Below are 26,278 nucleotides of genomic sequence, written 5' to 3'. Positions count from 1 at the left end.
CATCACTTTTCCTGGGTAGATTTTAAAACAACAAGAAAGGAGGTGTTTTTTCTCTCTTTTAAAAAAAATATAGAATGGAGTGGGGAAGTTTGGTTGTGAGCCTGCAACTAGTAGTGCTTTTCCATCATGTTACTCATGGCCCATGGCCAATTTCTGCATGTATAAGAATTAAATCACTCAGCAAATATAAAGCTTTCCCTGTGTGACTTCTTTTATAGAATAAAGCCTTTACAACACCGCTTTTCATGGTCTCCCTCTGTTAAAGACCGTTGAGTGCTTTTTGAAGCAAAGGTCAATGATATAAATGCAATGAAATTTTTTAAAAAAAGAAAAGAAAAAAAAGGCCTGTTAACAGACCACTTGTGCTTATCCATAGGTTTAAAATGAAAGAACCAAAGACACATCTTCATATCTGGAGAATAAGGGCACAGAGCTGGATTTTGAAAAGTCAGAAATCTATACTACTGAGATCAACTAGCAAAGAATTTAAGATGGAATTTCCTCATCTGGCATCACTTTTTATAGACATGAGTTAGTTGCTAGTAAAGAACTAATGAAGTATGGATAATTATATCAGAAAGAAGAATATGGAATTATTTATAAAGGAAGCACAAACATTGTGGAACTAAGCTACACTAAGTATAACTAAACATATATTATACATTCTTAAATTATCCCAGACAGAATTATCAGATTTTCTTATGGTGTCAGTGCTTAGTTATAGAATTTATCACACTCACAGGTGTGAACAACTATTACAAGGTTTAAACACTTGAAAATTTCTCTCTTAAAATGTAAACAAAGAATGTATTTTCTGACATGAAGTTACTCGTTTTTCAAAAGGAAATTCAATGGTGTGTCATCTCAAGATATTGTACATATTTATGTCATACAAGTACTAACCAAAATATCATTTTAAAGGTACTGTTTTAAGATGAGTGGGTGGAGAATCTTCAGAATTTCCATTATTTTACTAGGGTAGGAAGGGTGGAACACAGGAAGGGAGGTATCAGGGTCTATGGAAAATTCATAGCCTGAGGAGACAGAGCTTTGTTCAAATTCCAGCTCTGCTAGTAACTAGCTGGGACTAAGTTCTTATTCTATCTTGGACTCAGTATTCTCATTTGTAAAATGAAGATAATTATACCAAACTTTGTAAAGTCCTTGTGAGGATTAAAGATCACATATGCAGGGTACTTAGCACAGTGTCTGGCACATAATCAGTACTCAAAAATGAAAGAAATACAAAGATGATGACAATGGTCCTAGATCTTTAATTTTTTCCGTGAATTGTAAAGAGAATGAGTTAGAATCTCTACTAGGCAAAAACAGACAAGATTATTTACTTTTAAAATTCTGTTAACAAACCTAGAAAAATGGCAAGAATTTATGGGGTAATTACTAGTTTGGAGCAAAAATGTGGCTAGGAAAAGAGAGCACATTATGAACACATGGTAGAAACAGTTTTTGGAAAGAAAATTTAAAAATTGAGAAGGGAAAGAATCAGCAAAATCCTACATTAGGTGGGACCAAAGCCAGCAAGAACTGATATGCTTTTGTACCAACTAGCTAACTGATTTAACTTTTTTCTAAATTGCCAAATGTCTTGACATGTTTTACATTATCAAAAACATTGTCTATTTTCTTCCTAAGATTTACAAGGTATAAATTATGTGCATGGCATACCTTTATATATAATGTTATAAATTTTAATTCAAACAGTCACAGAGTAACTACAAAGGTATAGTTCTAATTAGGGGAAATTAATTTATTCAGAAGCCTTGCTTTTCCTCCTTCCTTCTTCCTCAGACAGCTTACATGTTGGCATTCTGACATGGAAAGAACAAGAAACAGAAAAAGAGATAATTAAATGTATCAATTTTCTTCTTCTGCCTCTTTTAATAACTAAAAGCAATTTAGTTTAGGAAGAGACTTAAACTACTAGTTAAAACAGAGTCTGAAATTAGAAAATTGCTGATTGCAAGCTTTCCCAATATATTAAAAATAATATTAAAAGGCAGCTAGCAAAAGTTTTTCTAACCAGAAAAAGCTTTTACATGGGAAAATAAACAACATGAAAAGTTATTAACAATCCTTAATTTCATGTTTGGCTCATGGTTTGTAAAGGTAATGAAAAAAATCGTTTCTCCTTTTTGTGAAAGAAACTCAATAATCAGACATTTTGGCAAAAGACTATTTGCATTTAGTGTTCCTCTGTCTTTCTACCATCATGGAAAAGACCACTATGCAATGAGCAAAGCTCCTTTTCTGGAGGAAAAAAGAAGATAGCTTCATTGTTGAAAACATTGGGCTATTATGCTAAACATTCCTTGTTTTTTCGAGTCTAAAATATGTTTAGAGGAAATTCATATTTGAACAGAAATTCTTAATACTCAAAAAGGGCATTGCCTAAGTGTAAAAATATTTTCTGATAGCTGGTCTTACCAAAATCAAATTTAAAAATTTGAAAAGCCAGAAGTAAAACTTAATGGTAAAAAAAATAAAAGTATCATATTTCCAGAGCCACAACTTGGGAGGGCAAACTTAAACTAGGAAAGTTATTTCTTATTTCCTTCACTTTTTTTTTTAATGGAAGAAATATAGCCATAAGAATTCGCAGACCCACACAATTACTCCATTATTTGATAGTGATTTCTGCATTTCAGAAGTCATTTTGAAAACAGAAAAAGCATGAAGTCCCAGTATCATCTTCTTGAAAAGATGATGTTTCTCACATGTTAACATCTGTATTCTTTTGTAACCATTGTAAAAGGTTTGCTTAGTAAAATGACAATTATTAATAATTTGTTTTCATGCTGAGTTCTAAAAATTAACTTGTAGAGCTTAGAATTTAGAACTCATTTTCTCACAGAAATGACAGCATAAGTGGTGGCTTAGTTTCCAGATGAGCGAACAAAAACCTGTTTAACTCAAAATGTTGATATCAACAGTACTGAGGACCAAGTCCTTTATACCCAAGTCCTAACTAAGCCTTTGTGTTCTGAACCTGTAGGGGGTGGAGTGGTCGGGGGCAATATTAACATTTATTGAATTCCTACTATGGGGTTATAAATAAAGTGCATAGAGCAATATTTATCTACGCATTACTTAATTTTGTCCTTACAATATGACATTCATTAGTTTCAGTTTTGTCACTTTCTTGCTGTTTGATTATTGGCCAAGTTAAGTTTCCACCTCTGAAAAATAAGAATAATAAGCCCTGTTTCAAAAGATTGTAATCATTGGCTAAATTTACATATTTAAGTGTCTTCCAAATATTAGTAGCTCCATATATGGTAAAATACTAATATTGTCAACATCCCCAATTGTTAGAAAATCAGCAATGTGAACGACTCAGTTTTCGAGGTCACACAGCCAGAGAGTAATCAGAATCAGAGCCTAGGTCTTCTGCCTACTAATACAATGTTTTTTTCTCTCTCTTCTATATTACAGATTACCTCTATGTACATAATGAAAGCAATTCAGAAGGATTTAATGTGCTCATCTCTATAGACTTGCAAAACTCCTAGAAGCTTTTTATGTTGATCTTCTCCTGGCTCAGTCGTCAGTCATTTAAATATCTCCTCAGTTGAATGAGACTTTAAAACAATTGCCAAAGAAATAAGACATTGCTTCTGATCTGTCTCAATACAATTACAAGACTTAGGAGCTCTTGTTTCCTACCTGTATCTAGAACTATTTGCAAATGCCCCATAACAGCCAGTTTCCTTGCAAAGCTTTCTTTTTCCCCCTACCAACTTTGATATAATTTTGCAAAAGTTTTGCAGTCTTCATTTTTAAATTATGAAATATTCTTTCAGAAGTAGACAAATTTAAGGCTTCCCTGGTGGCGCAGTGGTTAAGAATCCGCCTGCCAATGCAGGGGACATGGGTTCAAGCCCCGGTCCGGGAAGACCCTACATGCCACAGAGCAACTAAGCCCGTGCGCCACAAGTATTGAGCCTGCGCTCTAGAGCCCGCGAGCCACAACTACTGAAGCCCACGTGCCTACAGCCTGTGCTCCTCAACAAGAGAAGCCACCGCAATGAGAAGCCCGTGCACCGCAACGAAGAGTAGCCCTGGCTCGTTGCAACTAGAGAAAGCCCACGCGCAGCAACAAAGACCCAAAGCAGCCGAAAATAAATAAATAAAATAAATAAATTTATTTAAAAAAAAAAAACAGAAGTAGACAAATTTAAAGACAGTACAATCATCTTTGAGTTATTTAAAGAACTATAAACTTAAAACTTTGATACCCACTAGTGAGACATTTGAAGCCCCTTAAGTGGCCCTCCTCAACTGCACCCTTTCTCTTGCCCCAGAAGCAACTAAGTTTTAATCATTCTTTGGCTTTTTAAGAGTTTTACCATCTCTGTATGCATTACTAAATAATATATAGTTTTGCCTACTCTTAAACTTCATTAATAAAAATAATTATGTACAGTTCAATTCACTATTTTCTTGCTCAGTAGAATATTCATCACTGTAAGTTTGTATAGCTGTAGTCATTCATTTTTCTCTGCTGTATATTTCATCATATGAATACAACCCTATGTATTTATTCATTCTTCTAGACATTTGGGCTGTTTTCATTTGTTATTATGGATACCAAAGGCTTCTGTGAACCTTCTTGTATGTCCCTTCTGGTACACATGAGCATGCTTTTCTCTAGGGTATTTACCAAGGAATGGAACGGCAAGGTAATAGTTTGTGCATGATCAACTTTACTAGGCAATGCCTAACTGTTTTCCAAAGTGGTAGCAACAATTTACACTCCCATTACCAGTGGAATAGTGGTCTCATTGTTCTGTATCCTCACCAACGCTTGATGTCGTCGGCTTTTTAAATTTGGGGCAATTTGGCAGCTTGAAGTGGTATCACGTTCTGGTTTTAAATTGCATTCTCCTGATTATTAATGAGATGGAACATGTTTTTATGTTTATTAGCCATTTAAGCTTCCTCTTCTATGAAGAGTCTGCCCAAGTATTTCTGACATTGATTTGTACACATTCTTTATGTATTCCTGGAAAAGCAAACCTTTATCAGTATAATGTGCTACAATTATCTTCTCTCAGTTTGTGGCTTGTTTTTTCACTCTTTTCACAAGTTTCATAGTTTAATGAAGTGTTAAGATATGAACTCTGGAGCTTAACCACCTGGATTCAAATCCTGGTTTTATCACCTACTAGCCATATGACCTTAAGTAAATCATTTAAACTCTTTGTGCCTCAGTTTCCTCACTTATAAAATGGAGAAAATAATAGTACCTCTCTTATAGGTTTGTTGTGACGATTAACTTAGTTAATGTGTCAAGCATATAGTACAGTGCCTGACACATAGTAAAGACTATGTAAGTACCGTCATAACATTAACATTTTTGTTTAGGAAATCCTTCCCCACCTCAAGGTCATTAAGACGCTTTATGTTTTGCCTTTCACATTTAGGTCTTTAATCCACCTCATCTTTATTTCTGCATATGAAGAAAGTTAGAGGTCCAATCTCATTTTCTTCCTTACAGATAATCAAAGCTCTAGTACAATTCATAGAAAAGTCCATCCTTTTATCCCTAAGCTTTAATACTTCCTATGCCATATGTCAAATGTCTTCACAATCATGGATTGTTTCTGAGCTTTCTTTTTTGTTCTATTTATCTGTTTGTCTATTCCTGAACCAATACCACACTGTCTTAATTACTATAGCTTTATTTCCCTCCCCCCCCATTTTTCACATAAAATTTTTTGAAAATATAGATATATTGAAAGAACAGTATTTTGAGTATCTGTGTATATATTTTGCTTTACCTAGTACTCCCCTAACCCCTTCTCCCAACTCACATCACTTCAGCCACAATCACCCTGCTTTTGCTCAAATATGCTAGGCACATTCCTGCATCAGGAACCCTGTACTTGCTGTTCCCTCTATTAGCAATACCCTTTCCCTAGGGGATCCATATGGCATGCTCCCTAACTTCTTTTTGTTATTTATTCAAATGTCATATTCTCAACAAGGCCTTGGCTAGCTACACTATCTAAAGTTATAATATCTCTTACTATTTAACATAATATATATTTTATTTCCTTGTTTATTCTCTCTCTCCCCATCAAGAATGTCAGTTCTTAAAAAACAAAAGAATGTCAGCTCTATGAAATCAGGGTGTTTTATCTGTTTTTTTCCACTGCTGTATTCCCACGGCCTAGCACAGTGCCTGGCACATGATAGACACTCAAATTTTTTGTTTAATGATTATGTAATCTGGCTCCAAAATCTATGTACCTTTCTTCATTAACTCTGATGCCTTCTGAGTGCACTATTTGTCTTCAATTTAGTCCATTTAATATTTTCCAAGCACCTAATCCTGATGCTTTATATCACATTTAAATAAACCTCTTAGAATCTTAGAAATAGGATATTTATTCTAGGTGAGAAAAATGAGACATTTAATGACTGGTCCATTATGGGTCAATCAACCTTGGAAGACAGTGATCCCTTGGGTTTGTTCTTTAAAGTAGGACAAAGAAGAGCAGATAAAAATAAAATTACTAGCCCTCAAAGAAAATGCTATTTTACTTAACTTCAATATTCTATTATGACCCTGCTAAAAGGGCCTCTTTAATGTTTATAATCCTTATATAAACAAAGAACAGAGGCTAGAATGCCTTCTGGTTTTCTCCTGCATATAAGTTGACATTGGGTTTTAGGGGGCAACATTGTCCACTAGATCAGTGGTGCTCAAACTTAGGCATGCATCTGGAAAGCTTGTTATAACACTGACTGCCCGGCCCTATCCCAGAATTTCTGATTCACATAGGTCTAGGGCTGGCCCCAAGAATTTTCATTTCTAATTAATTCCTAGGTTATGCTGATACTGGTCTGAAGACCATACTTGGAGAACCACTGCACTAGATTAACTGGAAAAATATCATTGTTCTTATTTCACTCCCTACTTTTAATACTCCTAGCCCTGACTTAATTTCCACCTCTAGGCTTAGTTCTGAACCCTTTATTTGGTATCAGTTCTGACCTCAGGAGAGGGTACTTACAGCAATCAACCTCAGTGATGTCTGTCATCAAGTTCCATTTGCTTACTGGTTCCTTTGACCTCAGTCCCCTATATTCTCAATGACTGAATTACAACTATTGTCCCTAGCTTCTCAATGCCTGGCTCCTGGTCCCAGTTGCCCTGCCTCCCCACTTCCCACCTCAATGGCTAGGTCCATGACACTTGTTTTCAGCTCTCCTGCATGTCAAATGCCTGCCATTTAGGCTCCAGCAAGTCAGGTGGACTCAGCTTTGATATTCATTAATGTGCTAAATCCTACCTTTCAAATGATTCTCTACACATACTCTCATTATTTCAAATTGTCTTCTTCTATGCAATATTTATTTTCATTGTGCCCAGATCTGACTTCTAGATTTATGTCTCCATGAGCCAGTTCCTAGGTGGATGAATCATGCTAACCACACCCAGAACTTCACTTACACTGAGCCGCTGCCATATCTAATCTTGCCCATTCTATTTTAGGGTACAGTGGGGAGAACCTTGGAGTCAGACAGACCTAGTCTCAAATCTAAGCTCTGCCACTTATTAGTTATGCCATATTGCTAAGTAACTTAGCCTCTAAGAGCAAGATAGCTAAGTTGTTGTGAGAAGTCAGCGAGGTTATATGTGTAAAGCATCAAGCATAGAGGTTCAACAGTGTTCATTAGATGTTAGTTTCCTTCTGATCCTCCTGCTAAATTATGCAGCTTCCTTAGGTAAACGGTTTAGTCAAGAAGGCTAAAACTATTTCCCTGCAAAAACCTTTCTTTCAAATACCTATAGTATCTGTTTTACTGGACATTCTATTTAACTGTAGAACTTTTTAAAAATCAACTCAAGACCAGGAAAAATAAAAATTAAAGAGATGGTTGTAGTGTACGTGTTGGGAATTGGCAGAAGAGACAAAGGGATTCCGGTACTGATAATATAAGCCATATTTTCATTACTGCTTTTGGCAATGTGAGAAGAACATCTATGCCCTTCCTGTATAGTATTCAGAAAACTTCTTAACTTGATGGTATCTCAGATCCCTTTGAGAATCGATTGAATGTTGCAGACCTTCTCCACAGAAAAATGCATAGATTCACCATTACATTTCATGTGCTTCCCCCTCTTAGGTTAAGAACTCCTGACCTCGAGCACAGGGGAGTATACTTACCCAGAACTGCAAGCCATGGGAGTTTAATGCAACAGAAAGAACATGGGATATGGTGTCAGAAGACCTTGAGATGACTCTTCTCACTCTGGTATGTAATAGATATCCAACTTTGGGCTTATCATGTAACCTTTCAAATATTACTTCTCATCTGTAATTTGGTGGATAACAATTTTTACCTACCTCTCAGGGTTGTTGTTAGAATCAAATAAGAAAATGTACAGGAGAAAAGAACACTATTACTTGTAAATGACTTTACAGATATTAGTTATTAACATTCTCTGGAAACCTACTGAATTTATAAACACAGGGGCAAGCTTGAAAATCCAAATTATTGAAACTAATGGAATATATCATACCAGATAATTATCTTAATAAATAAAAAAGCATAATAATGATTTTAATAATAATGAAATTAATAATTTTAAACTAGTCCTATACACTTTGAATGTCAAAATAATCATGGCTGAAGCACTTATGCTCCTTTTTAAAGGAAATCTTGAGAAACTTCAAGCCCAAATCTCTAACTGGGATTGAGAAATTTAGATATTTTGAGTGGAAATCAAATCCAAGGAGAAAAAAGATGAATAGTCCCATATTTCTCTCTACCCTACAGGAAACATATTTCTTGCTATGAAAAAACCATCTGAGACGGAGAAAGTCATGCTGATTTAGTTTTCTTTCAAGGGACACAGGGGAAGACAAAGCCTTCTCTGTGGGAACAAGCGTCCTTCTATTTTAGCCTAAGTCTACTAACATTTTAGAAGCTCTTCTTTTAAAACTTTAGAGAAAGAAGATATTTAAAATATTAAAGTAGGCTACGAATTTGATCGTATATTCTAACCACAACGTCATACATCTAAAATGGCAGATCTCCACGACAACAAAGTAAGTTTATTTCCTTATCCTGATTCCTCTTATGGATCTAAGGCTAAAAATTGTCACCAGGACCAATTCTGCCCTCATAATAAGACAGTAATACTATCCATATTCCCTTGACTGACTGTTCCAAATAACAATTCTATTAACTTTTTATTTTGAAATAATAGATTTAAAGAAAAGTTGTAAAGATAGTACAGAGAGTTCTTGTATACCATTCATGCAACTTCCCCTAATGTTAACTTCTCATGTAACCATGGTATATTCATCAAAACTGAAAATTAACATCGCTACACTGCTGCTAACTAAACTATAGACTTTGTCAGATTTTCCTAATTTTTACACTAAGGTTCTTTTTCTGTTCCAGGATCCAATCCAGGATATTACCTTACATTTACTCATCTCCTTAGCCTCTTCCAATTTGACAGTTTCTTGGTCTTTCTTTGTCTTTTACTACCTTGAAGCTTTTGAAAAGTACTGGTCAGGTATTTTGTAAAATGTTCCTCAATTTGAGTTTGTCTGATGTTTTGTCATGATTAGACTGAAGTTATGAATTTGGGGTAAGGATATCATAGAGGTAACATGCCCTTCTCATTTCATCATATCAGAGAGTACAGGATACTCACGTGACTTATTACTGATGATGTTATCTTTACCACTCAAAGGATAATTTTTCATGCTAGGAATCTGACTATATGGTAGCTAAACCTAGGATGGTTACCACCCTTATTTGGAAAATAAGCAAAGGTTCAGCTGCTCAACTAAGAAACTCTGGGAACTACTGAAGGTAGTATAGTCAAACAGGTGTTGGTTTGAGTCTGTTTCTGCCACTTACTAGTTGTCTGTTGGGGGGCAAATTACTCAAGTCTCAGTTTCTTCACCTGTAAAATGAGAATAATACCACTTCAACCAGTTGTTATTTTATCCTTACAAGATAGTATATATAAAGCACTTAGCTTGGCACATAGTAAATAATCAGTAAATGTTAATGCTGTTCATTCTGGGGTTGATGGTGGTAGTAATAATGTTAGTAGTATTTGCCAAGTTGTGTTGTGTGTTATTTTCATCTCAGAAGGAAGTCAAACTACAGGCCAGAAAAATACTACGTGTTGATAAGATTTTTAAACTTTTTAAGTGTATTAAAATGTCCTATCAGAGAGATGTTTAACTAGAGATTAAATATGTGGGTTTTTTCTTCTTTAGCAAGAGAAGTTTGCAATTGCTTTGCCATTTGGGCAGAGGTAGAAAATAACCTTCAAGCAGATCCTACTGACTGGGTAAAGAATCATTTAAGAATGAAATTAGAATAATCCCTAACACCATACACAAAAATAAACTCAAAATGGATTAAAGACCTAAATGTAAGGCCAGACACTATCAAACTCTCAGAGGAAAACATAGGCAGAACACTCTATGACATAAAACACAGCAAGATCCCTTTTGACCCACATCCTAGAGAAATGGAAATAAAAACAAAAATAAACAAATGGGACCTAATGAAACTTAAAAGCTTTTGCACAGCAAAGGAAAACATAAACAAGACGAAAAGACAACCCTCAGAATGGAAGAAAATATCTGCAAATGAAGCAACTGACAAAGGATTAACCTCCAAAATTTACAAGCAGCTCATGCAACTCAATATCAACAAAACAAACAACCCAATCCAAAAATGGGCAGAAGACCTAAAGAGACATTTCTCCAAAGAAGATATACAGATTGCCAACACACACATGAAAGGATGTTCAACATCACTAATCATTAGAGAAATGCAAATCAAAACTACAATGAAGTATCACCTCACACCAGTCAGAATGGCCATCATCAAAAAATCTACAAACAATAAATGCTGGAGAGGGTGTGGAGAAAAGGGAACCCTCTTGCACTGTTGGTGGGAATGTAAATTGATACAGCCACTATGGAGAACAGTATGGAGGTTCCTTAAAAAACTACAAATAGAACTACCATACGACCCAGCAATCCCATTACTGGGCATATACCCCGAGAAAACCATAATTCAAAAAGAGTCATGTACCACAATGTTCATTGCAGCTCTATTTACAATAGTCAGGACATGGAAGCAACCTGAGTGTCCATCGACAGATGAATGGATAAAGAAGATGTGGCACATATATACAATGGGATATTACTCAGCCATAAAAAGAAACGAAATTGAGTTATTTGTAGTGAGGTGGATGGACCTAGAGTCTGTCATACAGAGTGAAGTTAGTCAGAAAGAGAAAAACAAATACCGTATGCTAACACATACATATGGCATCTAAAAAAAAAAAAAAAAGGTTCTGAAGAACCTAGGGGCAGGACAGGAATAAAGACACAGACGTAGAGAATGGACTTGAGGACACAGGGAGGGGGAAAGGTAAGCAGGGACAAAGTGAGAGAGTGGCATGGACTTACATATACTACCAAATGTAAAATAGATAGCTAGTGGGAAGCAGCCGCATAGCACAGGGAGATCAGCTCGGTGTTTTGTGACCACCTAGAGGGGTGGGATAGGGAGGGTGGGAGGGAGATGCAAGAGGGAGGAGATATGGGGATATATGTATAGCTGATTCACTTTGTTACAAAGCAGAAACTAACACGCCATTGTAAAGCAACTGTACTCCAATAAAGATGTTAAAAATTAAAATAAAATAAAAAAAGAATCATTTAAGTTAGGGTTCCCTTAGTAAGTTTAGAGTGAAGAGGCCCCACTGTCCTGAGAGAAGGGTTTAACAAGACCTTTTGTATTGGGGTAGAAGGGAGATTTATAGTTTGTTAGGTAAAAGATTCTACAAAATGTCTTCAACCAGTACTCTTGGAACTGGCTTATACACTGGGATGTAGCTGCACGTATAAACTAAAGGAGCCAGTTGTTAAATCTCTATAACTTCCGAGCCCCAATTTAGAGTATAATTGAAGGAACTTGGAACCAAGGGAGTGGGTTCATCCTACCTCAAAGAAGTGTTGCTGCCAACGATTCTGGACCAGTAAAAGCATCATCTCAGTAGTGAGCAAGCATCATCTGTCAGGTTGTTCAGGGTCAGACCTCAACCCCAAAATTCAATATAAGAGTAAGAAACAACAAGATCACTGAACTGATCAGAATCATGTTCCCCTGATACTCAGCATTAGAGGGGGATTGACTCCTAGAGCTACCGGAAAATTAGTAATTAATTGTTGGGGAATGGATTGATGCAAAAAGAGGGCACTGGATTTATGCTACTGAGGCATATGAGTGTCAGAGTAATTAATTGTAAAATAAAAGAGGTATGCCTATATTTGAAGCCCATTCGCGGAAAGTTTATCAGTTGTATAAGCTTTCAACTTCCCCATATCTATTGTTTGCTACCCCCACAGGCCTCTCTATAAAGACGAATAGTTTTTAAAATGCTTAAAAGGTAAAAGGCCCCTGGATTTATTTTTAGCAACACAGAAAGAACATGAGTATGGGGACATGGCTTGACACTTAGCAGCAAGGCTTATGAGGGAATAAAAATCCCATGGGATACAGTGGGTGGTAGCAACTACTGAAGCATAGGAAAGCAGATTCAATTCCTGCAGCGTGCAACAAAGGAAGAATGGTAAGCATACAGTGAGGGTATGGGCCTAAGAAGGAATCCTGGGACTGAGCACTTCCCTAAATTCAACTTAGAAACACAAACTGCCTTTAGATTTGTGTGTATGTATTAATGCAAAAATCATAAACTTTCTAGAGAATTATGCACGGAAACACTATCATGGGGCAGATCACCATTCTCCTTTCTCTCCGCAGTCTCTCCATTCTCACAGTTTTCATTCTGCCTCTGATCTCCCCCTACTTATATCCACCCAATCTACTACTGCTAGAACACAGTGCTGATCTTTTACCTGCTTAAAATTGCTTTGTGAATAAAATCCAAATCATGTGTCTGGCCCTTAAGGCCCTCTGGGACCTGACCCCAGCAGGCCTTGCCAGATTTATCTCCTCTGCCCCACTGCTCTTCCACCTTACATCCTGTGTAAGCACATCTCTGAGATGTTAATCTTGCTGTTTCTATTCTGTAACGTTCTTTTCCACCTTTTGCACTTCTGTATGTCTAAATCCTTTCCTTCCTTCACACTGAGGTCAAAAGCTATCTCCTCAATGAAATCATCTCTGATTTTTCCAGCTATAAGTGATATCTCCCAGTTTCTTAATCCCCTTAACATTTTATCTTTCTATTTTATGATGTGGCTCAGTTTTTACCTTGTATTTTATATATATATATATATATATATATATATATATATATATATATATATATACACACACATGTATTTCTTTTCTTTTTTTAAAAATTAATTAATTAATTAATTAATTTATTTATTTTTGCCTGTGTTGGGTGTTCATTTCTGTGCGAGGGCTTTCTCTAGTTGTGGCGAGCGGGGGTCACTCTTCATCGCGGTGCGCGGGCCTCTCACTGTCGCGGCCTCTCTTGTTGCGGAGCACAGGCTCCAGACGCGCAGGCTCAGTAGTTGTGGCTCACGGGCCTAGTTGCTCCTCGGCATGTGGGATCTTCCCGGACCAGGGCTCAAACCCGTGTCCCCTGCATTGGCAGGCGGATTCTTAACCACTGCGCCACCAGGGAAGCCCTATATATGTATTTCTTAATGATCTTACTAGACCAGAAGCTCCTTTGGTCTTCTCATTGTCTTATTTATTTCCCACAAGGTCTATTAAAGTATCCTGCACATAATTTGTTAAACAAATAAATACCCTGGTACCAAATACTACATTTATATGAACTTGATTATCTGTACTATTAGCATATATATAACTACAGATTTGGGGGAGCTTCTCAGAAGAAGCACAATAAATAATCTTTTAATATTATCAATAACAAAACTTTAACTTTAAAAGATTTCTGTTAAAAATTCCAAACTGACCTAAAACTGGCTTAATAAAATGAAACAAGCAGAGGATTCTGCAATACGGTTTAGGAAAAATTATGCATTTGATCAACAGCAACTACATCAATTCACTGTGACATGTTACGTTAATGTTCACAAAGGTCACCAATAGCTGGGAGGAAAAAGTGTTTTGTTTGTTTTTTTCATTTGACTACAGATGATATCTAGTTAATAATTAGAAGACCAGGAGGGCAGATCATGCTCTGTATTGAAAGGAGGATTAAAGACAGAGTGCACTGAAAAACATACAAAGCTTTCCAAACTGTAATAGACATGCATTATTTACACTTAAACCTCAATGCACTCAGTGCCTTTTCTAAACAAGCCCCTGTCTGGCTATTTATTAACATTCAAATTTTATTCTAATCTGTTTTACCATGAACTTTACATGATTTATTTTCTAAGGTATAAACCATTTGGAACTGTAGAAACATTTATTGAAACAAATGAACCACGATATAGGATAAGGGCTGAGATCAGTTACCTGCTTCTGACCAAGACAGCTACCTTTTAAAATTCTACCTTCAAGGAAAAAAATACTGAAGTGTACCAAAGAAAAAAAAAAAAAAAAAAGGTAATTTAAACTAGAGATTGGTATAATTGCAAGAATAATAACGGAGGTATAGAATAAAGTTATTTTTAAGTAAAATTAAAGCTATGAGGCTTTGTTTTGTTTTCCTTAGAATATGCTAGTTTCCTTTCCTAAGAATATGCTAGCTAGTTTATAAGATTTCTTGAGTTTGGCACACAATGCACATGCAGCTGTCTACCAGACACCACTATCTGAATGTCCCATAGAAAATGAACATGTTGAAGCCTAAGATCATAATCATCTCCTTCCAACTTGCTTATCCACCTGTATTCTTTATCTAGTTAATAGAATATCTCTTCATTCATGTGCCTGTGCCAGAGCCAGACCCAGAGTGAAACATGGGAGTCATATCTATCTCTCTCTTACTCTATAAATACAATCAACCATCTAGTTCTGTAGATTTTCTCTCTTACGCTGGTTCCCTCCTCTCCAGCACCATTGCCAATGCCAGTGTCAATGCCTTAGATCAGTGTCAATGCCTTTAACTTCTCTTGCTTCCAGAGTTACACGATAGCCTTCTCCCTGGTCTCTCTGCCTGAGCTCTCTCTCTATCCACCAGACTTCTGATGGAGTAATTGTTCTAACGAGCAAATCCAATGTTGCTCCTTACTCAGTATTCTTCAATGGGCAAACTAATTTACATGGCATATCAGGCCCTTCGTGGTCTGGCCCTGTTTACTCTTAATCATTCATTCATTCTGTTCATTCATCAAGTATTTACTGAGTCTACTTTGTACCAGGTACTATTCTAGGTATTAGAGATACAACAGTAAACAAACAGACAAAAATCTCATCTTTTCAACCTTTCCTCTCTACCACTGTCAAGTGTTCCCTGCCATCAAGAAATAGTGAGCCACTTGCAGTCTACTAAAAGATGGCTTGTTCTTTCATGCAAACTTCTACTCATCCTTCAAATTTCAATTTAAATGCAACTTCCTCTCTCAAGACCTCCTGAATCTCCTGTGTACTTTATAAATACTCATATTATGCTTGTGTTTCTATCTTTCCATTTCAAGTTCCTTGAGCACAGGAATAATATCTTTTGACATATAGTTGGCAAATGCAATGTCTGTTAAATGAAATAAGTGAATAAAATGACAAAGGTTTCCTCAAGTTTTAATTGTTTCTAGTGATCAAATAACTTTTTCTTGATGTCCCAGAATTACAGGCAAAGTAATAAGTAAGAGTTTACACAAGCAACTGTTACGCCTTATTACACAACAGATGATTTTCAGAGCCCCATATGAATGTTAAGTCTTGGCGATTTTGTCATCTTTCTATTTGACATTTATTTCAGCCTAAGTTTATTTCATGAGTAAAATTTTTCCCTCTGCCCTGGGGCATATTCCCATAATTAAAAATGCAAAGTAGTAAATATTTCAACATACACTATACAGCAGCAACCACAGGTTTTATGGGAAAGGATATTACGCAACAACAGAACTTCGTTATCTCACAGAGACAGTTTTAAATGATGCACCTTGTATACTAACCTACTATGGATACATTAAAAAATCTCAAATCAGTATATGACTGCCTACATATAAGTCAACCCTGACGACATTCTAAGGCTATATTAAGAGTCAGGCTCTCACTAGGCATACTGCTTTATTGAGATAAAATGTTATCTGATTTCTCCATTCATTTATTCAACATATGTCCAAATGTGAACCAGGAAAATATCAGAAATGTATTCCAAAAGCAAAAGTGAAAAGATAGATATTGTAGACCAAATCCTTCCCAATTAAACAGGTTGGAACACCACTGTTGATGTGAGGGGTGGCCATCTGTCAGTACATAAAGGAACTTGTGTTTGCACACAAAGACATTGCTCAACCCACATCTTGCTCCTGCAGCCAAATTCTACCCTCACTGGGGCAACTCCCACTGAAATATATGGGCATAAAGAACAGGCAAAAAAAAAAGAACAGGCAAATAAATTTTTAAAAAGCCAGCTATTCATTCATGGACAGTAGATGTATCAGAGAATCTGGATAGAATTGAGTCCACATTTCTACTTTCATTTTTTTTTTTTTAAAAAGAGAACAAGAAGTTCATGACAGAAGAGAATTTGCATATGTGTTAGGAGATCATATTTCTCATCTCATTGTATAAACTTAGGAAATTCTCTTGGATTCACATGTTTTTTTCTCTTCTCATCTCTCTTCCCAAATCATAACCTGTAAGGCACAACTCAGTTCCTACCTCCTCTGGGAATCCTTTCCTAAGTATTCCTGCTTTTTTCCTACTCTAAACTACTCTACTTAGAAATTTAGCATATATTTATAAATTTCCTCTAATGTTCTCAATGTCTACTTGGGATTACTCTTTCCCAAGAAGAGTTATTTATATAGCACCAACTACATAATCAGAAGAAATTCCTATAAAATATCAAGTAGTTGGCACCACAGCATCAAAGTTTCTTACAGTACTCACTCACTTAGCTCAATATCTGAGATTTTGAGAGGGGCTATACCAACATAATGGATAGGAATATATACTATAGATCCAGATTGCATATGTTTCAATTCCAACTCTTCTTTACTGGCTATTATATCATAAGTTAGGCAAATTACCTAACTTGCAACTCTTTTCCTGTACAAATGAGAATAATAATAATAGTGCCTTCCTGATATGGTTGCTGTGAGGATTAAATTAATCACTACATTCAAAGGCCTTAGGATAGTGCCTAGCATGTGTTCAATTCATTTTAGCTGTTATTATTCTAAAGCATGAAATGTCCAATTTTAAAAAGCATATATGGGTTTCTTTAAAATGGAAGAAAACAAGCTAAACTTTTTTTTCTTCTACAGTGAGCAATTTCTTCTTTAGCCTACCAACAGAAACAGATATCCCAACCCCTACTCATACCCAAGACTGGATGACTTAATTCTTCTCTTTTGTGAGTCACCAATTCTATTCCTCATTTAAAAAAAAAAAACAGGGGACTTCCCTGTTGGTGCAGTGGTTAAGAATCCGCCTGCCAATGCAGGGGACACGGGTTCAAGCTCTGGTCTAGGAAGATCCCACACGCCGCGGAGTAACTAGGCCTATGTGCCACAACTACTGAGCCTGAGCTCTAGAGCCTGCGAGCCACAACTAGTGAGCCCGCGTGCCACAACTACCGAAGCCCATGCGCCTAGAGCCCGTGCTAAGCAACAAAGAGAAGCCACCGCAATGAGAAGCCCTTGCACTGCAACGAAGAGTAGGCCTGCTCGCTGCAACTAGAGAGAAAGCCCGTGTGCAGCAACAAAAACCCAATGCAGCCAAAAATAAAAATAAGTAAATAAATATAATAAATAAAAAAAATTAAAAAATAATTTAAAAACAGACTCAACTACTGGGGGGTTACTGAGTTGAATCTAAGTGCCAGTTACAATGTAAGTGGGTATACACACACACAATTTAATTCTCACAAAAATTCTTCATGCTACATTTATGAATCCTATTTTACAGATGAAAACACTGAGGCTCAGAGAGGTCAAATATCTTAATCAAGATTGTACAGTTAGTAAGTGGCTAAATCAAGAATGGAATCAAAGTACCAATTTCAGATTCCACCTCCTTTCTGCTACATATCACACTACTTGCCTACAATTTCCTTTTTCCCTTAACTTACCCACATATAATTTATAGCAGAGCAGAACACAGAGGTGTTTCCTCAGAGTTCACCCAAATGTTCTTGCCAAAGTACATAGTCCCGCAACTTCCCATTTCTGTTCCTCAAGTCTCATGTCAATTTAACTTCCTTTCTTGTAGTAAGAAATGCAGTGCTTACAATTTTGGAAACACAGAAGACCCCGAATAGCCAAAGCAATCTTGAGAATGAAAAATGGAGCTGGAGGAATCAGGTTCCCAGACTTCAGACTATACTACAAAGCTAAGGTAATCAAGACAGTATGGAACTGGCACAAACACAGAAACATAAATCAGTGGAACAGGATAGAAAGCCCAGAGATAAATCCATGCACATATGGTCACCTTATTTTTGATAAAGGAGGCAAGAATACACAATGGAGAAAAGACAGCCTTTTCAATAAGCGGTGCTGGGAAAACTGGACAGCTACATGTAAAAGAATGAAAGTAGAACTCTCCCTAACACCATATACAAAAATAAACTCAAAATGGATTAAAGACCTAAAGGTAAGACCAGACACTATAAAACTCTTAGAGGAAAACATAGGCAGAACACTCTATGACATAAATCACAGCAAGATCCTTTTTGACCCACCTCCTAGAGAAATGGAAATAAAAATAAACAAATGGGACCTAATGAAACTTAAAAGCTCTTGCACAGCAAAGGAAAACATAAACAAGACAAAAAGACAACCCTCAGAATGGGAGAAAATATTTGCAAATGAAGCAACTGACAAAGGATTAGCCTCCAAAATTTACAAGCAGCTCATGCAGCTCAATATCAAAAAAACAAACAACCCAATCCAAAAATGGGCAGAAGACCTAAAGAGACATTTCTCCAAAGAAGATATACAGATTGCAACAAACACATGAAAGGATGCTCAACATCACTAATCATTAGAGAAATGCAAATCAAAACTACAATGAGGTATCACCTCACACCAGTCAGAATGGCCATCATCAAAAAATCTACAAACAATAAATGCTGGAGAGGGTGTAGAGAAAAGGGAACCCCCTTGCACTGTTGGTAGGAATGTAAATTGATACAGCCACTGTGGAGAACAGTTTGGAGGTTCCTTAAAAAACTAGAAATAGAACTAGCATACGACCCAGCAATCCCACTACTGGGCATATACCCTGAGAAAACCATAATTCAAAAAGAGTCATGTACCACAGTGTTCACTGCAGCTCTATTTACAATAGCCAGGACATGGAAGCAACCTAAGTGTCCATCGACAGATGAATGGATAAAGAAGATGTGGCACATATATACAATGGAATATTAGCCATAAAAAGAAACAAAATTGAGCTATTTGTAGTGAGATGGATGGACCTAGAGTCTGTCATACAGAGTGACAGTAAGTCAGAAAGAGAAAAACAAATACCGTATGCTAACACATATATATGGAATCTAAAAAAAAAAAAAAAAGGGTTCTGAAGAACCTAGGGGCAGTACAGGAATAACGCTGACGTAGAGAATGGACTTGAAGACACGGGGAGGCGGAAGGGTAAGGTGGGAGGAAGTGAGGGAGTGGCATTGACATATATACACTACCAAATGTAAAACAGATAGCTAGTGGGAAGCAGCCGCATAGCACAGGGAGATCAGCTCGGTGTTTTGTGACCACCTAGAGGGATGGGATAGGGCGGGTGGGAGGGAGATGCAAGAGGGAGGAGATATGGGGATATATGTATATGTATAGCTGATTCACTTTGTTATAAAGCAGAAACTAACACACCATTGTAAAGCAATTATACTCCAATAAAGATGTTAAAAACATTTTTTTAATAAAATAAAATAAAAAGTCGAAAAGAAAAAAAAAAAGAAATGCAGTGCTTAGAGCTGGATTCTGAGCTCCCACGCCTTCCTTCTAATGACTTTCTTTAAGTAAAAGTTTTTAAATGACTTTTGTGATACACTGCTTGCTCTGACAAATTGTCTGACATTTTGAAATAATATTATTTTAAAATTTTAATTAAATATTACTCTGTAGTAACTCATAGAAAAGAATTATGGATTTATCTCAAAATTTTAATATGCCTATCCTTGGGGCCAAAACAATCAAGAAATGAGGCTTCTGTGCTCCAATGAAACTTTATTTACAAAAACAGGCAGTGGACTGGATTTGGTTCATGGATTTGGTTTACAGACCCCTGCCCTAGACCTTCGAATGTCCAGTGCACTTTTCCACTACTTTATAGTTACTACCTATTTTCAGAATGGTGTTTTAGCCTATGTCACTTGATGACATTCACTGTCAGGGAAAAGATAAATAAAAAGTAATTTATAAAAGACCTATGAAAACAGCAGTATACTACATAAACATTAGTATTACTTTTTTCCCTCTTCTCCAGCTTCTCAAACTCTCTCTCACTCTTCTCATTTCTTTCTCCTCTAATAAGGTAGTTTGGCCTAGAAGTAAACACTTTTTTATCTTTCCAAAAGTACTCAAAGCAAATGTGTTTGCAGAATCTTATTTTAAAAGAAGTAGTGGACAGGGGACTTCCCTGGTGGTCCAGTGGTTAAGAATCTGCCTTCAAATGCAGGGGACGCGGGTTCGATCCCTGGTCGGGGAACTAAGATCCCACATGCCATGGAGCAACTACTGAGCCTGTGTGCCACAACTAGAGAGCCTGCATGCCGCAACTACAGAGCCCACGTGCTCTGGTGCCCACACGCTGCAACTAGAGAGGAGCCCGCACACCACAACGAAGAGCCCGCATGCCACAACAAATATCCTGAGTGCCGCAACTAAGACCCAGCACAGCCAAATAAATATTATAAAAAAAAAAAAAAAAGTAGTGGACATGTCTTTAGATACCAGAATGAACAAACTTATGCAAATCTCACCTTTTAAAATGGTAAGAAATGTAGGCCTTCTGAATATAACTTGTGTCGGCATGTTTTAGGGGAGTAAAGGGAGCAATGGTAAGCAACCGTTATATTCTCAAACTCAAGTAACAAAGTGATTATCAGTTTTCTCATTATAGAAGCTATACAGCATGATGATAAGAATATTGGACTTAGTACTGGAAGACCAAATTTGGAATTCCTTTTCTGCCACTTACTATCTTTGTGATTTAATAACCTACATAAAAGGAGTTGCTATGAGGATTTAGATAGTTAACTATTTAAAAATACCAAGCATCATAAACATCAATTATTGTTGTATTTGAAATTATAAACTTCTTAAGTTCACATCTATATTTTAATAGAAGTACAATATGATACAGTATTGTACAATATGATTTTTTTGGGGGGGGCTGTGCCACGCTGCATGTGGGATCTTAGTTCCCCAACCAGGGATCAAACCCAGGCCCCCTGCAGTGGAAGTGCAGAGTCTTAACCACTGGACCACCAGGGAAGTCCCTGTACTATATGATTTATAAAGCATCCAAAATATCTACTGCTAAGTATAAAGAAATTTTTCTGCCAAGGAGCTAAAAATTATTTTAAAATACTCCCTCATCAAGCCAACAATACTCCTCTGAAATTTAAAGAAACCAGAATTAATTGAGTGATGTGTGCTGGGTATTTTACATAGATTCTACTCATTTAACCTTCACAACAACCTGAGAAGAAACTGAGGCGCAGAGAAGTGAAATAACTTGCTGAAATCACAAAGCTCCTAAGTGGCAGCCGATCTTGGATCCATACCCAGGTTAGATTGATCCTAAAGCTCTGTTCTTTTCGTCACATAACACTGCCTCTTCAGCTTTTTCACTTGGGGTCCACAGAAAGCTAAGTACCTCACACAAGGTCAAATGATAATTACTTTCAGTGGAGTAGAAGGCAAATCCTTAGATTACAGGGCACTGTTCTACTAGATTAAGTCACCTACAAATAATTTACTATTTTAAAGGTAATTTCCAGACAATTTCTGCTTAATCTAGTTTTGGTCCCCCAAAATGTATATACTGGTACATAGAGTGAAACCAGTCTTTTTCACACTAATTAAAGAAATTAGGATATTACCAAGTTTAAGCCTTACATGTGCAAAGAAACAGCTTTAGAATTTTGAAAAGAGAAAAGATAAACCAAAGAATAAGTTTCCTGAAACTCTAATGGTATGTTAATAAACATAACAAGGACATTTTCACTGGAAATGCCTGGAAGTTATTGCTTCCAGGAAGCAGACTGCTTTCTCAATACTTTTTTCCATGAAATTTAGAGAAACTATTACAAGGCAAAATTGGTTACCAAGGTGCTTTTGAAGAACTAAATCAGTAAATTAGAAGCTTTTAAATCTTGACTTTAAATATAATTCACAAAATGATAAAAATATGTGAAATATTTTGTAAATCTATGGCCCCTTTATTTAAACCAGTCTGGTCCTTGAGAGCAGAGGCCTTTTTGTGTGTGTGATAAAATAAAATTAATTTTACCTTCAACTTCTGCTGCTTACCTATTGCAGAGTATGCTGAGGGCTCCATGGGGACTACAGTCACATGGCAGACAGAGCCTGGAAGTACGATTCAGGTACAAACCCTCCTTGCAGGTTTCACAGCGAAGACCCTGATAACCTGGCTGACACTCGCACTGCCCTGTGGTCTGGTTGCAGCGATTCACATCCAGGCTTCCGACCACAGAGCAGTTACACACATATCCTGCAAAGAAAAGAGGGAAAGAGATATCAACTAAGGTTTAATGCTTTCCTAATAAAATGAGCTCTATTTTATTTTTCTTAATAAATATTCATGACAACTTTGTAAGGATGGATAAAATTAAGTCTAGTTCAAATTCACTTTCTATCCTATTTAGTTTATTTAAATTGGGAATTATATGCAGTAAAGTACATAAACTAATTATAAAACTAACATTCTCAATTTCTTTTTCAGCACTCTTCATCTTCTAGCCCTCTTACCCTATACTCCAATGTGTGGGTGGGTCCGTATATTACTAGTTTTTCTGGATTAGAAATCTCCAAAGGCAGGGCCTATGCTTATCTACATGGCACTGAGAGCACATGCTGGAAATGACAACACGTTAAATAATAAATAATCCCGCTGTATAGCAGCAAGAGCTCAGACGATTGACTGTGGTAACTTATACAGGTCAGACAAGATTGTGCTACAGCTGGAATCATGAACTAGTATGTTCTTCCCAGGAAGAAATTAATGGAGAATTGAAACTTTAAGGTGAGGAAATGACAAACAATAAATCCCAGATAAGAACGTTTACAGGGGCATCCTGATCAGTGGGTTAAAACCAATCACAATTTGAATCTCTTTCCCAAATTAAAAGATTTAGAAAATAAACATTTTCTTTAGATATTTCAAACAGTTTTTTGAATGAAAATATTTAGAAGTAGTTGGTTTTAGCTTTTTTTTAAAAAAAAATCATTTCCGTAGTTTTTTTTTAAGATTTATTTTATTATTTATTTAATTTATTTTTGGCTGCATCGGGCCTTAGTTGCAGCATGCGGGATCCTCCGTTGCAGCGCCCGGGCTCCTCATGGCGGCACCCGGGCTTCTCTCTAGTTGTGGCCTGTGGGTTTTTCTCTTCCCTAGTTGTGGCTCGTGGGCTCCAGAGCGCGTGGGCTCTGTCGTTTGTGGCACGCGGGCTCGCTCATTGTGGCATGCAAGCTCAGTAGTTGTGGCACGTGGGCTTGGTTACTCCGCGGCATGTGGGATCTTCCTAGACCAGGGCTTGAACCCATGTCCCCTGCATTGTAAGGCGGATTCTTTACCACTGGACCACCAGGGAAGTCCCAGCTTTAGCTTTTTTTTGTTTTTTACATCTTTATTGGAGTATAATTGCTTTACAGTGTTGTGTTAGCTGCTGCTGTGTGACAAAGTGAATCAGCTATATGTATACATATATCCCTGTATCCCCTCCCTCTTGCGTCTCCCTCCCACCCTCCCTATCCCACCCCTCTAGGTGGTCACAAAGCACCGAGCTGATCTCCCTGTGCTATGCGGCTGCTTCCCACTAGCTATCTTACATTTGGTAGTGTATATATGTCCATGCCACTCTCTCACTTCGTCCCAGCTTCCCTCCCCCGCCACCCCAACCCCGTCCCGGTGTCCTCAACGCCATTCTCTACATCTGCATCTTTATTCCTGTCCTGCCCCTAGGTTCATCAGAACCTTTTTTTTTTTTAATTTAGATTCCATATATATGTGTTAGCGGCTTTAGCTTGTTAATGCAGATACATTTAAAGGTCAGTTAGGATTTGTTTTTTGCTATTATTTATACTCATTCTATTAAGAAGAAAGTATTTTCAACATAGTTTGACAAAGTATCAACATAGGACTTTCTAACCATATACAGAAACATGTAGTTAAAGTCAATTGCAGATAAAACCTTGTACATATTTTAGGAATAGCCCCCATTCCAAAGTAGCTATGGACCTCGGTTTAAAAAGCTCAGAGAAATCTATGACAAATTATACTTCTGAATAGGTAAGGAACTATCAATATATAAAATGACATTATACATATAGATAAAAGTTTAGCTTGAAGAAAAATCTTTAACATAACTTTTGATTATTTTTAAAAAGATACTGGATAAACTGGATCCAGAGTCTTAAAAAGAAAGCTATAAACAAGTTTGCTTCTCTATTCTAGACAAGGACATTAACCTTCAAAATTCTTTATGTCATCACAAATAGCTTATGCACACAAGTCCAAACAAAGGATTCCACAAAGATATTCTCACTTGGCCAACTCTTGGCCCACACTTCTTCAGTTCCTAACCTTTGGTGTCAGCTTATCTCCCTGCTCTTCACACCTCTTCTAATTTGTAAATATACCAAATGAATGAATATGTAAGTGATTTGTTTATTTTATGTATATTTTAAGCTTGAGTGGTGAATTAGTTACAAAACCCAGAGGAGAGTTCAGATTTCTTCAGCCCCAAACTTAGGAAAGGAATAAGCTTCCCATCTCAGTCAGGATTCTTATTTTTACTAAGCTACATAAGCATGACATTTCTGTGATAGAGTTACATGTTTTCACATTATTTCTAGTTTCTGGGTTTGTGTGTGTGTGTGTGTGTGTGTGTGTGTGTGTGTGTGTGTGTGTGTGTGTGTGTGTGTGTGTGTGTGTGGTTTCTGTAAATAAGGAAGCCGTGTTTAGTGGTCTGTTACACTGCCAATAACAACTTCATGGCAAGGCCTTCACTCTACCAAAAATGACCAGAATGCTAAAAATAACATTTTCTTCCAAAATCTGGCAGGATTCCAACATACATTCAATTCCTCCTGCTGGACCAATTTCATCACAAGTTAAACCAAGCAAATTGTGCTGGTATGGGCAGAATTAGCTCAAGAAAAATGAATGGACTAAAAAACTCTATAATAAAGACTGAGAACTTTATTCTATTATTTCCTTACTAATGTGCTTCCATCTGAAACCTGAATCAGTGTTCCCAATGAATAACATTTTTAGTAAAACTGTTAAGAACTTTGAGATAAAAACTAAGTATTTTTTTCAATCAAGTCTTATGGATAAAAAGTAGTAACCAAGTTTGTTGGTTATTTATTATTTCTATAGAACTGATTCAGCCTTTTCATTATCCCCTGAACATACTCTTTTCAGTCCCATTCTGTGCTCCTTGTAATGTTCTCTCCTCTCCACATATTTAAATCTGTCCCTTATTTCAAGAATCAGCTGAAATTTACTCCTCCATAAACTCTAATTCTATTGCCCCTTGTTTGAACCCATAACAACAACTACCACCTATGACCCTCATACAACAGTAATTTAAAGAGGCAGTAAAGTGAAGCAGATATGAGCACAGACTATAGAAGCAGACAGCTACAGGTTTAAATCCAGCTCCATCACTTACTAACTTTATGACCTTGGGCAAGTTAACCTCCTTGTGCCTTCCTTTTCTCATCCGTAAACAGGCATAATACAGTACCTATAACACTCAGGCCCAACACATAAACTGGAAGTGGTTTGGAGTGCCGAAATAATTACTACAATAGCTGAAAGAAAGGGATTCCAAATAAAATAACAGAAACACAATTTAGATGGCCAGATTCACAGGCCACAGCTTTGTGGTGAGATCTGAAAGCCTGGGATTAGGTTTATTACCATGGCA

General features: G+C 36.8%; 1 protein-coding gene across 1 annotated transcript in view; it reads right to left on the bottom strand.

The window, feature by feature from the left end:
- MEGF9 (multiple EGF like domains 9) overlaps positions 1 to 26,278 on the bottom strand; it is an 84,019-nt gene that overhangs the window by 19,678 nt on the left and 38,063 nt on the right. The window contains exon 2 of the mRNA XM_068552494.1: positions 22,635 to 22,836. Coding sequence (XP_068408595.1) covers positions 22,635 to 22,836 — 202 coding nt within the window. The remainder of the gene's footprint in view (positions 1 to 22,634; positions 22,837 to 26,278) is intronic.

Source organism: Eschrichtius robustus, chromosome 10 (assembly GCF_028021215.1).
Source record: "Eschrichtius robustus isolate mEscRob2 chromosome 10, mEscRob2.pri, whole genome shotgun sequence".
In the NCBI taxonomy this organism is placed as follows: Eukaryota; Metazoa; Chordata; class Mammalia; order Artiodactyla; family Eschrichtiidae; genus Eschrichtius; species Eschrichtius robustus.
The sequence above is the reverse complement of the archived record's forward strand: the minus strand, read 5'-3'. Positions and strand labels throughout refer to the sequence as shown.